Source organism: Salmo salar, chromosome ssa06 (genome assembly GCF_905237065.1).
Source record: "Salmo salar chromosome ssa06, Ssal_v3.1, whole genome shotgun sequence".
NCBI classification, from domain to species: domain Eukaryota; kingdom Metazoa; phylum Chordata; class Actinopteri; order Salmoniformes; family Salmonidae; genus Salmo; species Salmo salar.
In genome coordinates this window covers 13,907,501-13,922,116 of record NC_059447.1, presented here as the reverse complement: position 1 = coordinate 13,922,116, position 14,616 = coordinate 13,907,501, and the positions used below count along the sequence as shown (strand labels likewise).

General features: G+C 49.9%; 1 protein-coding gene across 1 annotated transcript in view; it reads left to right on the top strand.

Annotated features, from left to right (window-relative positions):
• Positions 1-14,616, top strand: part of LOC106606301 (protein HID1) — a 49,773-nt gene that overhangs the window by 9,021 nt on the left and 26,136 nt on the right. The window contains exons 3-5 of the mRNA XM_045719818.1: positions 5,513-5,683; positions 10,856-10,972; positions 13,294-13,400. Coding sequence (XP_045575774.1) covers positions 5,513-5,683; positions 10,856-10,972; positions 13,294-13,400 — 395 coding nt within the window. The remainder of the gene's footprint in view (positions 1-5,512; positions 5,684-10,855; positions 10,973-13,293; positions 13,401-14,616) is intronic.

Sequence of the window (14,616 nt, the reverse complement as noted above, 5' to 3'; positions counted from 1 at the left end):
ACTGTTGATGCTGGGGGGGCTCTAATGGAACAGGACAGACTGTTGAGACTGGGGGGCTCTCTAATGGAACAGGACAGACTGTTGATGCTGGGGGGCTCTAATGGAACAGGACAGACTGTTGATGCTGGGGGGCTCTAATGGAACAGGATAGACTGTTGATGCTGGGGGGCTCTAATGGAACATGACAGACTGTTGGGACTGGGGGGCTCTCTAATGGAACATGACAGACTGTTGATGCTGGGGGGCTCTAATGGAACAGGACAGACTGTTGATGCTGGGGGGCTCTAATGGAACAGGACAGACTGTTGATGCTGGGGGGCTCTCTAATGGAAGAGGACAGACTGTTGATGCTGGGGGGCTCTAATGGAACAGGATAGACTGTTGGTGCTGGGGGGCTCTAATGGAACAGGATATACTGTTGATGCTGGGGGCTCTAATGGAACAGGACAGACTGTTGATGCTGGGGGGGCTCTAATGGAACAGGACAGACTGTTGATGCTGGGGGGGCTCTCTAATGGAACAGGACAGACTGTTGATGCTGGGGGGCTCTAATGGAACAGGACAGACTGTTGATGCTGGGGGGCTCTAATGGAACAGGACAGACTGTTGAGACTGGGGGGCTCTCTAATGGAACAGGACAGACTGTTGATGCTGGGGGGCTCTAATGGAACAGGACAGACTGTTGATGCTGGGGGCTCTAATGGAACAGGATAGACTGTTGATGCTGGGGGGCTCTAATGGAACATGACAGACTGTTGGGACTGGGGGGCTCTCTAATGGAACATGACAGACTGTTGGGACTGGGGGGCTCTAATGGAACAGGACAGACTGTTGATGCTGGGGGGCTCTAATGGAACAGGACAGACTGTTGATGCTGGGGGGCTCTCTAATGGAACAGGACAGACTGTTGATGCTGGGGGGCTCTAATGGAACAGGACAGACTGTTGATGCTGGGGGCTCTCTAATGGAAGAGGACAGACTGTTGATGCTGGGGGGCTCTAATGGAACAGGATAGACTGTTGGTGCTGGGGGGCTCTAATGGAACAGGATATACTGTTGATGCTGGGGGGCTCTAATGGAACAGGACAGACTGTTGATGCTGGGGGGCTCTAATGGAACAGGACAGACTGTTGATGCTGGGGGGCTCTAATGGAACAGGACAGACTGTTGATGCTGGGGGGCTCTAATGGAACAGGACAGACTGTTGATGCTGGGGGGCTCTAATGGAACAGGACAGACTGTTGAGACTGGGGGGCTCTCTAATGGAACAGGACAGACTGTTGATGCTGGGGGGGCTCTAATGGAACAGGACAGACTGTTGATGCTGGGGGGCTCTAATGGAACAGGATAGACTGTTGATGCTGGGGGGCTCTAATGGAACATGACAGACTGTTGGGACTGGGTGGCTCTCTAATGGAACATGACAGACTGTTGGGACTGGGGGGCTCTCTAATGGAACAGGCTAGACTGTTGATGCTGGGGGCTCTAATGGAACAGGACAGACTGTTGATGCTGGGGGGCTCTAATGGAACAGGACAGACTGTTGATGCTGGGGGGCTCTAATGGAACAGGACAGACTGTTGATGCTGGGGGGCTCTAATGGAACAGGACAGACTGTTGATGCTGGGGGGCTCTAATGGAACAGGACAGACTGTTGATGCTGGGGGGCTCTAATGGAACAGGACAGACGTTTGATGCTGGGGGGCTCTAATGGAACAGGACAGACTGTTGATGCTGGGGGCTCTAATGGAACAGGACAGACTGTTGATGCTGGGGGGCTCTAATGGAACAGGACAGACGTTTGATGCTGGGGGCTCTAATGGAACAGGATTGACTGTTGATGCTGGGGGGCTCTCTAATGGAACAGGACTGACTGTTGATGCTGGGGGGCTCTAATGGAACAGGACAGACTGTTGGTGCTGGGGGGCTCTCTAATGGAACAGGATAGATTGTTGGTGCTGGGGGGCTCTAATGGAAGAGGACAGACTGTTGATGCTGGGGGGCTCTAATGGAACAGGACAGACTGTTGATGCTGGGGGGCTCTCTAATGGAACAGGATAGACTGTTGATGCTGGGGGGCTCTAATGGAACAGAACAGACTGTTGGTGCTGGGGAGGCTTTCTTTCAAAATAGGCCATAATCACTGTCACTCGTGAATTATTCACGTTTTACAGGTGTAACATCCAAATTGTATCTGCGTGCCAATCATTTGATCTCAATCAGCTTCATGGGAATATACATTTAGATCTTCTTGAATTACTGTGTGTGACTTAAGAGAGATGATGTTAACAAACTACACTGAACATACATATAAACGTAACATGTAAAGTGTTGGTCCCATGTTTCATTAGCTGAAATAAAAGATCCCAGAAATGTTCCATACGCACAAAAAGATTATTTCTCTCAAATTATGAGCACAAATGTGTTTACATCCCTGTTAGTGAGCAAGATGATCCATCCACCTGACAGGAGTGGCATATCAAGAAGCTGATTAAACAGCATGATCATTATACAGGTGCACCTTGTGCTGGGGACAATAAAAGGCCATTCTAAAATGTGCAGTTTTGTCACACAGCACAATGCCACAGATGAGTTTGTTCTAAATGTTCCATTGTCATACTGGCTGGCAACGTTCTTATCGCTTGCTCGCTAGCTTGCCAACTACGGCTAACTTATAGTCACATCAAGCAGTGCAGCCAGAATAACAGCAAAGTACCTGCATTTGCGTGTGTTTAAGCTGTTTTCTAGAGACATTTATTTGGATACATCCATAACAATGAGCCAATGATGTGCGGTTTCGCCTGGCATGGAAAATGTGCTCTCTGGTCAGGACACTGTTGTTCAGAGGAGCTAGCCAACAACACAGCTAACACAATCACTTCAAACTGAAGCTGGAAAGACTGCAAACTAGCTGCACTTCATTTCGTTTGACCTGTTTTCTAATGATAGTTATTTGTATATATCCATAAAAATGATGCTGATTCATGATTTCGACTGGCTTAGAAAAGCTGCCTGCCTCTCTGTCTCATCCCGACTCCCTACACATTAATTACTATTGGACAGCTGGAGATTGAATTTGAATATTGAAACAATGTTGCAAATGTCGGAGAAACAGACAACAAGGTTTATACAAATCTCCGCTTTGAAAACTAAATGTTACTCTAAAAGAAATGTGAGATAACGTCTAGATGCTTTTTATAGTGGAGATCAAGTTGATAAATTGCTTGGCTGGGCTGATGAGACAGTGGATTGCACAGTCAGATGGAACAGAGTAAATAGGCATTTTAACGTCATAGATTTAGCCGGTGGCAACTTGTGGAATAGACACCGGCTGGAATGCGGTGTTCTGTAACTTCATGGCAGTGTACTGTAACATCATGGCTGTGTTCTGTAACTTCATGGCAGTGTACTGTAACATCATGGCTGTGTTCTGTAACTTCATGGCAGTGTTCTGTAACATCATGGCTGTGTTCTGTAACTTCATGGCAGTGTACTGTAACATCATGGCTGTGTTCTGTAACTTCATGGCAGTGTACTGTAACATCATGGCTGTGTTCTGTAACTTCATGGCAGTGTACTGTAACATCATGGCTGTGTTCTGTAACTTCATGGCAGTGTACTGTAACATCATGGCTGTGTTCTGTAACTTCATGGCAGTGTACTGTAACATCATGGCTGTGTTCTGTAACTTCATGGCAGTGTACTGTAACATCATGGCTGTGTTCTGTAACTTCATGGCAGTGTACTGTAACATCATGGCTGTGTTCTGTAACTTCATGGCAGTGTACTGTAACATCATGGCTGTGTTCTGTAACTTCATGGCAGTGTTCTGTAACATCATGGCTGTGTTCTGTAACTTCATGGCAGTGTACTGTAACATCATGGCTGTGTTCTGTAACTTCATGGCAGTGTTCTGTAACATCATGGCTGTGTTCTGTAACTTCATGGCAGTGTACTGTAACATCATGGCTGTGTTCTGTAACTTCATGGCAGTGTACTGTAACATCATGGCTGTGTTCTGTAACTTCATGGCAGTGTACTGTAACATCATGGCTGTGTTCTGTAACTTCATGGCAGTGTACTGTAACATCATGGCTGTGTTCTGTAACTTCATGGCAGTGTACTGTAACATCATGGCTGTGTTCTGTAACTTCATGGCAGTGTACTGTAACATCATGGCTGTGTTCTGTAACTTCATGGCAGTGTACTGTAACATCATGGCTGTGTTCTGTAACTTCATGGCAGTGTACTGTAACATCATGGCTGTGTTCTGTAACTTCATGGCAGTGTTCTGTAACTTCATGGCAGTGTACTGTAACATCATGGCTGTGTTCTGTAACTTCATGGCAGTGTACTGTAACATCATGGCTGTGTTCTGTAACTTCATGGCAGTGTACTGTAACATCATGGCTGTGTTCTGTAACTTCATGGCAGTGTACTGTAACATCATGGCTGTGTTCTGTAACTTCATGGCAGTGTACTGTAACATCATGGCTGTGTTCTGTAACTTCATGGCAGTGTACTGTAACATCATGGCTGTGTTCTGTAACTTCATGGCAGTGTACTGTAACATCATGGCTGTGTTCTGTAACTTCATGGCAGTGTACTGTAACATCATGGCTGTGTTCTGTAACTTCGTGGCAGTGTTCTGTAGGCACAGCATGAAAGAAAACAGAGTGGAACAGAGAGGTACTACCAGAACTAGTCCAATAACAATCACTTGTTTTCCTTGGCAAAATGTGCTGCTATTTTGCGTCCTGAATAACATGAGCCAGACATAGACTTCAACCTGCTGGAGTGGATAGTGTTGGAAGGGTTATTTGCTGTAACGAAAGAAGTGTTGATTCATTAAAAAAAATATTTGTGCATGTGATTAATTTAATATTAGTATGACTCAATGTAATGTACTAAACATTGCTGATGTGATTAATGTCATTTCTCTGTGTACTGTATCTGATCATGAGTGACTGTTTTTACGTGCATGTGTGCATGTGTACATGTCTGTGTGAGTCATTGCCAATATTTATAATGCCCAAGCCATATCTCTCCCCCAGGCCATCTCTCCCCCAGGCCATCTCTCCCTCAGGCCGTATTTATAACACCAAGGCCATCTCTCCCCCAGGCCGTATTTATAACACCAAGGCCATCTCTCCCCCAGGCCGTATTTATAACACCAAGGCCATCTCTCCCCCAGGCCGTATTTATAACACCAAGGCCATCTCTCCCCAGGCCGTATTTATAACACCAAGCCATCTCTCCCCCAGGCCGTATTTATAACACCAAGGCCATCTCTCCCCCAGGCTGTATTTATAACACCAAGCCATCTCTCCCCCAGGCCGTATTTATAACACCAAGGCCATCTCTCCCCCAGGCTGTATTTATGACACCAAGCCATATCTCTCCCCCAGGCCATCTCTCCCCCAGGCCATCTCTCCCCCAGGCCGTATTTATAACACCAAGGCCATCTCTCCCCCAGGCCGTATTTATAACACCAAGGCCATCTCTCCCCCAGGCCGTAGAGAAGCTGGTGCAGGCAGCAGAGTCAGGATGCCCCTTGGAGAAGGAGAAACAGATCGTTCTGAACTGTAGTCGTATGCTGACCCGCATCCTGCCCTACATCTTTGAGGACCAAGACTGGAGGGGCTTCTTCTGGTCCACTGTGCCTGGTGCTGGAAGAACTGGGGTGAGTGGCTTCTTCTGGTCCACTGTGCCTGGTGCTGGAAGAACTGGGGTGAGTGGCTTCTTCTGGTCCACTGTGCCTGGTGCTGGAAGAACTGGGGTGAGTGGAGGGGCTTCTTCTGGTCCACTGTGCCTGGTGCTGGAAGAACTGGGGTGAGTAGAGGGACTTCTGGTCCACTGTGCCTGGTGCTGGAAGAACTGGGGTGAGTGGCTTCTTCTGGTCCACTGTGCCTGGTGCTGGAAGAACTGTGGTGAGTAGAGGGGCTTCTTCTGGTCCACTGTGCCTGGTGCTGGAAGAACTGTGGTAAGTGTAGGGGCTTCTTCTGGTCCACTGTGCCTGGTGCTGGAAGAGCTGTGGTAAGTGTAGGGGCTTCTTCTGGTCCACTGTGCCTGGTGCTGGAAGAACTGTGGTGAGTAGAGGGGCTTCTTCTGGTCCACTGTGCATGGTGCTGGAAGAACTGTGGTAAGTGTAGGGGCTTCTTCTGGTCCACTGTGCCTGGTGCTGGAAGAGCTGGGGTGAGTGGGTGGTTGTTCTGATCCACTATGCCTGGCACTGGAAGAGCTGTGGGGAGTGGGCGGTGGGTGTGTGGGAGTAAAAAAGAGGAGTATACTGTATGCAGAGTTGGCTAGGGTTTGAGATACACTTACAGCACAGATGTAAGATCTTAATTTGATCACCCTGTTGCAGAATAACGTTTTTGCATTGCAGGAAATGTTTAATTTGTAGTGTATTTATGGTTTAAAAAGGCTTCTGAAATGTATAATTTCTACTTTGCAAATTTCAGACTTGATTTTCCCTTATGAAAAATATATCAACCCTTACAAACATGTCCATTAATTATAATCCACATAATAATTCACATTTCCTGTTGCTGCAGGATTATGTTCCTGCTGTAGTAAACTGGCTCAAATGACCGTAAACCCTTATTATAATCGGGCGGCGTGATTTAATGTGCGCAATGCTTTTGCACTATGAAAATGTTGCCCGTAGTCAGATTTCAAATGATAATCCCTATGGCTGCAGATCAGTGTAGGCTAACCTCTTATTGCAGCTAACTCCCACATAGCTGTTGCAAGCGCCAGTGTTTTGTCCCATATTCGACAGATACTAGCCTGGTCTCAGATCTGGGACCAGGCTAGACAGACTCTACCCACTGTTCCATTTTACAAACGCTTCATGGAAGATGTTAGTAAAAATACCAGTCCTGTTAATTTGTCATCTCAACATGAATGAGCCTTAGATGTCTGTAGTCCCTGCACTGCAGCCAAGTGAGACTGGTGGATATGTGGGAGGAAATTGGCTTCTGTTGATCACAAGAAAATGTAATACTTCATTCATCTGACTAATTAGTTTCCTCATTCCAGTAGATGGTATGTTTCACCCATAGTACACCATGGTTGTGTTCATTTGGGCACACAACGTTTTTTTATTGGACAAGTCTAGGTAGTCCCTGGCAGTTCTTCAATCAGCTGCCTAATGAACACAACACAGTAATACATCATGATGATGAGAGAAAATCTCCCAGGTGCATATTCTACCTCTCCTGATTACAATATTTGTTTCGTCCTACATGGGAAGATAAGAGGAACTAGCATCCTAAAAGTTCAGTAGAACTCTAGTTCCTCATTAGACATTCAGAAATGTCAGGATGCTTTGACACACAATGAATTCCAAAGTTTCTGGGTATACTTTTCATCAGAATGAAAATAACATGAAAATGAAAGTTGTTGTCAGTGCTGTTACCAAAAATGTTTCTGTTTGCTATAGAGGGTAACAAAGTGTAGAGGGGTTTAATGTTGTCCCCCCATCCTCCTGCCCCCCACCCTCTCATCCTCCTGTCCACCCTATCCTCCTGCCCCCCACCCTCTCATCCTCCTGTCCACCCTATCCTCCTGCCCCCACCCTCTCATCCTCCTGTCCACCCTATACTCCTGCCCCCACCCTCTCATCCTCCTGTCCCCTCCATCCTCCTGTCCTCCCATCCTCCTGCCCCCCACCCTCTCATCCTCCTGTCCCCTCCATCCTCCTGTCCTCCCATCCTCTTGTCCCCATCCTCCTGTCCCCTCCATCCTCCTGTCCTCCCATCCTCCTGTCCTCCCATCCTCCTGTCCCCATCCTCCTGTCCCCTCCATCCTCCTGTCCTCCCATCCTCTTGTCCCCATCCTCCTGTCCCCTCCATCCTCCTGTCCCTCCCATCCTCCTGTCCACTCCATCCTCTTGTGCCCCATCCTCCTGTCCCTCCCATCCTCCTGTCCACTCCATCCTCCTGTCCCTCCCATCCTCCTGTCCACTCCATCCTCCTGTCCCTCCCATCCTCTTGTCCCTCCCATCCTCCTGCCCCCCACCCTCTCATCCTCCTGTCCCCATCCTCCTGTCCACTCCATCCTCCTGTCCCTCCCATCCTCTTGTCCCTCCCATCCTCCTGCCCCCACCCTCTCATCCTCCTGTCCCCATCCTCCTGTCCCCTCCATCCTCCTGTCCTCCCATCCTCCTGTCCTCCCATCCTCCTGTCCCTCCCATCCTCCTGTCCCCTCCATCCTCCTGTCCACTCCATCCTCCTGTGCCACATCCTCCTGCCCCCCACCCTCTCATCCTCCTGTCCACCCTATCCTCCTGTCCCCTCTGTCCTCCCATCCTCCTGTCCCCCATCCTCCTGTCCCCTCCATCCTCCTGTCCTCCCATCCTCCTGTCCACTCCATCCTCCTGTCCTCCCATCCTCCTGTCCACTCCATCCTCCTGTCCCCTCCATCCTCCTGTCTATTCCATCCTCTCCCTCCCATCCTCCTGTCCCTCCCATCCTCCTGTCCACTCCATCCTCCTGTCCACTCCATCCTCCTGTCCCTCCCATCCTCTTGTCCACTCCATCCTCCTGTCTATTCCATCCTCTTGTCCACTCCATCCTGCTGTCCCCATCCTCCTGTCCACTCCATCCTCCTGTCCCTCCCATCCTCCTGTCCACTCCATCCTCCTGTGCCCCATCCTCCTGTCCCCATCCTCCTGTCCCCATCCTCCTGTCCACTCCATCCTCCTGTCCCTCCCATCCTCTTGTCCCTCCTATCCTCCTGCCCCCCACCCTCTCATCCTCCTGTCCACCCTATACTCCTGCCCCCACCCTCTCATCCTCCTGTCCCCTCCATCCTCCTGTCCTCCCATCCTCCTGCCCCCACCCTCTCATCCTCCTGTCCCCTCCATCCTCCTGTCCTCCCATCCTCTTGTCCCCATCCTCCTGTCCCCTCCATCCTCCTGTCCTCCCATCCTCCTGTCCTCCCATCCTCCTGTCCCCATCCTCCTGTCCCCTCCATCCTCCTGTCCTCCCATCCTCTTGTCCCCATCCTCCTGTCCCCTCCATCCTCCTGTCCCTCCCATCCTCCTGTCCACTCCATCCTCTTGTGCCCCATCCTCCTGTCCCTCCCATCCTCCTGTCCACTCCATCCTCCTGTCCCTCCCATCCTCCTGTCCACTCCATCCTCCTGTCCCTCCCATCCTCTTGTCCCTCCCATCCTCCTGCCCCCCACCCTCTCATCCTCCTGTCCCCATCCTCCTGTCCACTCCATCCTCCTGTCCCTCCCATCCTCTTGTCCCTCCCATCCTCCTGCCCCCACCCTCTCATCCTCCTGTCCCCATCCTCCTGTCCCCTCCATCCTCCTGTCCTCCCATCCTCCTGTCCTCCCATCCTCCTGTCCCTCCCATCCTCCTGTCCCCTCCATCCTCCTGTCCACTCCATCCTCCTGTGCCACATCCTCCTGCCCCCACCCTCTCATCCTCCTGTCCACCCTATCCTCCTGTCCCCTCTGTCCTCCCATCCTCCTGTCCCCCATCCTCCTGTCCCCTCCATCCTCCTGTCCTCCCATCCTCCTGTCCACTCCATCCTCCTGTCCTCCCATCCTCCTGTCCACTCCATCCTCCTGTCCACTCCATCCTCCTGTCCCCTCCATCCTCCTGTCTATTCCATCCTCTCCCTCCCATCCTCCTGTCCCTCCCATCCTCCTGTCCACTCCATCCTCCTGTCCACTCCATCCTCCTGTCCCTCCCATCCTCTTGTCCACTCCATCCTCCTGTCTATTCCATCCTCTTGTCCACTCCATCCTCCTGTCCCCATCCTCCTGTCCACTCCATCCTCCTGTCCCTCCCATCCTCCTGTCCACTCCATCCTCCTGTGCCCCATCCTCCTGTCCCCATCCTCCTGTCCCCATCCTCCTGTCCACTCCATCCTCCTGTCCCTCCCATCCTCTTGTCCCTCCCATCCTCCTGCCCCCCACCCTCTCATCCTCCTGTCCCCATCCTCCTGTCCCCTCCATCCTCCTGTCCTCCCATCCTCCTGCCCTCCCATCCTCCTGTCCCTCCCATCCTCCTGTCCCCTCCATCCTCCTGTCCACTCCATCCTCCTGTGCCACATCCTCCTGCCCCCCACCCTCTCATCCTCCTGTCCACCCTATCCTCCTGTCCCCTCTGTCCTCCCATCCTCCTGTCCCCCATCCTCCTGTCCCCTCCATCCTCCTGTCCTCCCATCCTCCTGTCCACTCCATCCTCCTGTCCTCCCATCCTCCTGTCCACTCCATCCTCCTGTCCACTCCATCCTCCTGTCCCCTCCATCCTCCTGTCTATTCCATCCTCTCCCTCCCATCCTCCTGTCCCTCCCATCCTCCTGTCCACTCCATCCTCCTGTCCACTCCATCCTCCTGTCCCTCCCATCCTCTTGTCCACTCCATCCTCCTGTCTATTCCATCCTCTTGTCCACTCCATCCTCCTGTCCCCATCCTCCTGTCCACTCCATCCTCCTGTCCCTCCCATCCTCCTGTCCACTCCATCCTCCTGTGCCCCATCCTCCTGTCCCCATCCTCCTGTCCACTCATCCTCCTGTCCACTCCATCCTCCTGTCCACTCATGCTCTTGTCCACTCCATCCTCCTGTCCCTCCCATCCTCCTGTCCACTCCATCCTCCTGTGCCCCATCCTCCTGTCCCCATCCTCCTGTCCACTCCATCCTCCTGTCCCTCCCATCCTCCTGTCCACTCCATCCTCCTGTCCCTCCCATCCTCCTGTCCACTCCATCCTCCTGTGCCCCATCCTCCTGTCCCCATCCTCCTGTCCACTCCATCCTCCTGTCCACTCATCCTCCTGTCCACTCCATCCTCCTGTCCACTCATCCTCCTGTCCACTCCATCCTCCTTCACAGACAGATGAGATGGATGATGATGAAGGAGCTCGTCCACTGGCTGAGTCTCTGCTCCTGGCCATGGCCGACCTGCTGTTCTGTCCTGACTTCACTGTGAACAGCCACCGGAGAGGACCTGTGAGTACTCTCATCGGATCCAGTGCTTATTCATTTTGATTGAACCTTTATTTTAGCAGGGAATCCCATTGAGACCAAGGTCTCTTTTGCAAGGGAGCCCTGCAGCTTAACAATTACACAACAATTACCCAATCACAGCAGCATAGGAAATACACCAAGAAAATACAAAAACACAAAACACAATGATAAAAAACAACCACATTCCTCTGTAAAGAGGTCTTGAAGTGGGGCACTGAGAAAAATGTTTGTCTTGTGAGCGAAAACTTGAACCTTGTGAGAATTTTGTGCAACTTCCAGTGCGCGTTTACAGTGAACGCTAAGGCTGTACCCTTACAGTTTTAGACGGTAGCCAATAGGCTGTACCCTTACAGTTTTAGATGGTAGCCAATAGGCTGTACCCTTACAGTTTTAGATGGTAGCCAATAGGCTGTACCCTTACAGTTTTAGACGGTAGCCAATAGGCTGTACCCTTACAGTTTTAGACAGTAGCCAATAGGCTGTACCCTTACAGTTTTAGAGGGTAGCCAATAGGTTGTACCCTTACAGTTTTAGACGGTAGCCAATAGGCTGTACCCTTACAGTTTTAGACAGTAGCCAATAGGCTGTACGCTTACAGTTTTAGACAGTAGCCAATAGGCTGTACGCTTACAGTTTTAGACGGTAGCCAATAGTCTATAGTGGCTATTGGAGAGCATCATGTTGGCCTACAGGTAGACAGGTAGCCTGGTCCCAGATCTGTGTGTGCTGCGTAGCCAGAACTGTTTCTGGAGAGAGCAGTAAGACAGGTAGCCTGGTCCCAGATCTGTGTGTGCTGCATAGCCAGAACTGTTTCTGGAGAGAGCAGTAAGACAGGTAGCCTGGTCCCAGATCTGTGTGTGCTGCATAGCCAGAACTGTTTCTGGAGAGAGCAGTAAGACAGGTAGCCTGGTCCCAGGTCTGTTTAGGCTTTTGCCTACTCCATTGTCATTGTCAAGCATGACAATTTCATAAGAGAGTAGAAACAGACTGGCACCCAGGCTACAAGACAGGTACTAGGATCATCTCTGAAATCTCAAGAGACTCAGTTGACAGTTCAGGTAGGGCTGCTGTCTGACTTAACACCAGGAAGAAGGAAACAGTCTCTATGACTCTTTCACCTTTCTAGACAGAGAGGAATGCAGGGGGAAACCTTTCAAGAATTGTCTCAGTAATTCCAGACCTAGGGCAACAGCACTGTAAACTGTAACACTGGTACATTGACGGAGGCAACACATCTGTCTACAGAGACTAGGTCAAGCAGCAGAACTAAGCATAAGATCCAGTATTTCTCTGAACAGCATTGACAGTATTGAAGACAGCTGGTTGGAGATGGATAGAAGTGACATTATGTAAACCTGAAGACATCAGGATGCAAAGTGACACACTCTACCAACTGAACCACATGGCACCATGCTCTACCAACTGAACCACACAGCACCATGCTCTACCAACTGAACCACACAGCACCATGCTCTACCAACTGAACCACACAGCACCGTGCTCTACCAACTGAACTACATGGCACCATGCTCTACCAACTGAACCACACAGCACCGTGCTCTACCAACTGAACCACACAGCACCGTGCTCTACCAACTGAACTACATGGCACCATGCTCTACCAACTGAACTACACAGCACCGTGCTCTACCAACTGAACCACACAGCACCGTGCTCTACCAACTGAACCACACAGCACCGTGCTCTACCAACTGAACTACAAAGCACCGTGCTCTACCAACTGAACAACACAGCACCATGCTCTACCAACTGAACCACACAGCACCGTGCTCTACCAACTGAACCACACAGCACCGTACTCTACCAACTGAACCACACAGCACCATGCTCTACCAACTGAACCACACAGCACCATGCTCTACCAACTGAACCACACAGCACCATGCTTTACTAACTGAACCACACAGCACCATGCTCTACCAACTGAACCACACAGCACCATGCTCTACCAACTGAACCACACAGCACCATGTTCTACCAACTGAACCACACAGCACCATACTCTACCAACTGAACCACACAGCACCATGCTCTACCAACTGAACCACACAGCACCATGCTCTACCAATTGAACCACACAGCACCATGTTCTACCAACTGGTCTACAGAGGACCACCTTAGGTCTCTCTGTGAAATTGTGTACTGACTCGTTGTTTGCTTCATATGGTGTATTCATTGTTTTAGATGACTGAACAATGATGTGATGGTGTAGGGAGCAGTAGTAGCTCTCTCCCAGTAGTTATTGTGATTGATGGTTCCATGATGATGTCACCATCCTACAGGACTCTGTGGAGGACATGCAGACCATAGACAGCTGTGAGTATATCTGGGAGGCAGGGGTGGGGTTCGCCCAGTCCCCCCCACTCAACTACATCCACGACCTCAACAGGTGAGTCACAGTGATGAGAGTCCTTATGTTGACGTCTGTGTTCTGATGAGCTTTATGATCCTCTTTCTATCCTCTGTCTCTCTCTCTCTCTCTCTCTCTACCTCCACTATCTCTCTCTACCTCCACTATCTCTCTCTCTCTACCTCCACTATATCTCTCTCTCTCTAACTCTCTCTCTCTCTCTCTCTCTCTCTACCTCCACTATCTCTCTCCCTCTACCTCCACTATCTCTCTCTCTGTCTCTCTCTCTCTCTACCTCCACCATCTCTCTCTCGCTCTCTCTCTCTCTCTCTGTCTCTCTCACTCTCTCTCACTCTACCCCCACTATCTCTCTCGCTCTCCCCCCTCCCCCCACTCTCTCTCACTCTCCCCGCTCTCCCCCACTCTCTCTTCCTCTCCCTCCACTCTCGCTCTCCCCCGCTCTCCCCCGCTCTCCCCCCTCTCTCATCGCTCTCCTCCCACTCTCTACCTCTCTCTCTCCCCCCTCCTTTCAATTCAATTTCAATTCAACTTATGGGATTTATTGGCATGGGAAAGCAAGTGAAATAGATAATAAACAAAAGTGAAATAAACAATAAAAAATGTACACTCACAAAAGTTCCAAAAGATTAAAGACATGTCTAATGTCATATTATGTATATAGTGTTGTAACGATGTGCAAATATTTAAAGTACAAAAGGGAAAATAAATAAACACAAATATGGGTTGTATTTACAATGATGTTTGTTCTTCACTGGTTGACCTTTTCTTGTGGCAACAGGTCACACATCTTGCTGCTGTGATGGTACACTGTGGTATTTCAACCAGTAGATATGGGAGTTTATCAAAATTTGATTTGTTTTTTAATTCTTTGTGGGTCTGTGTAATCTGAGGGAAATATGTGTCTCTAATATGGTCATACATTTGGCAGGAGGTTAGGAAGTGCAGCTCAGTTTCCACCTCATTTTGTGAGCAGTAATAGCAAGCAATAGCAAGGCCATGCTCACCAAGTCTGTACATAGTCAAAGCTTTCCTTAATTTTGGGTCAGTCACAGTGGTATTCTGCCGCTGTGTACTCTCTGTTTAGGGCCAAATAGCATTCTAGTTTGCTCAGTTTTTTTGTAAATTCTTTCCAATGTGTAAATTCTTTCCAATGTGTCAAGCAATTATCTTTTTGTTTTCTCATGATTTGGTTGGGTCAAATTGTTTTGCGCTCTCTCTCTCTCTCTCTCTCTCT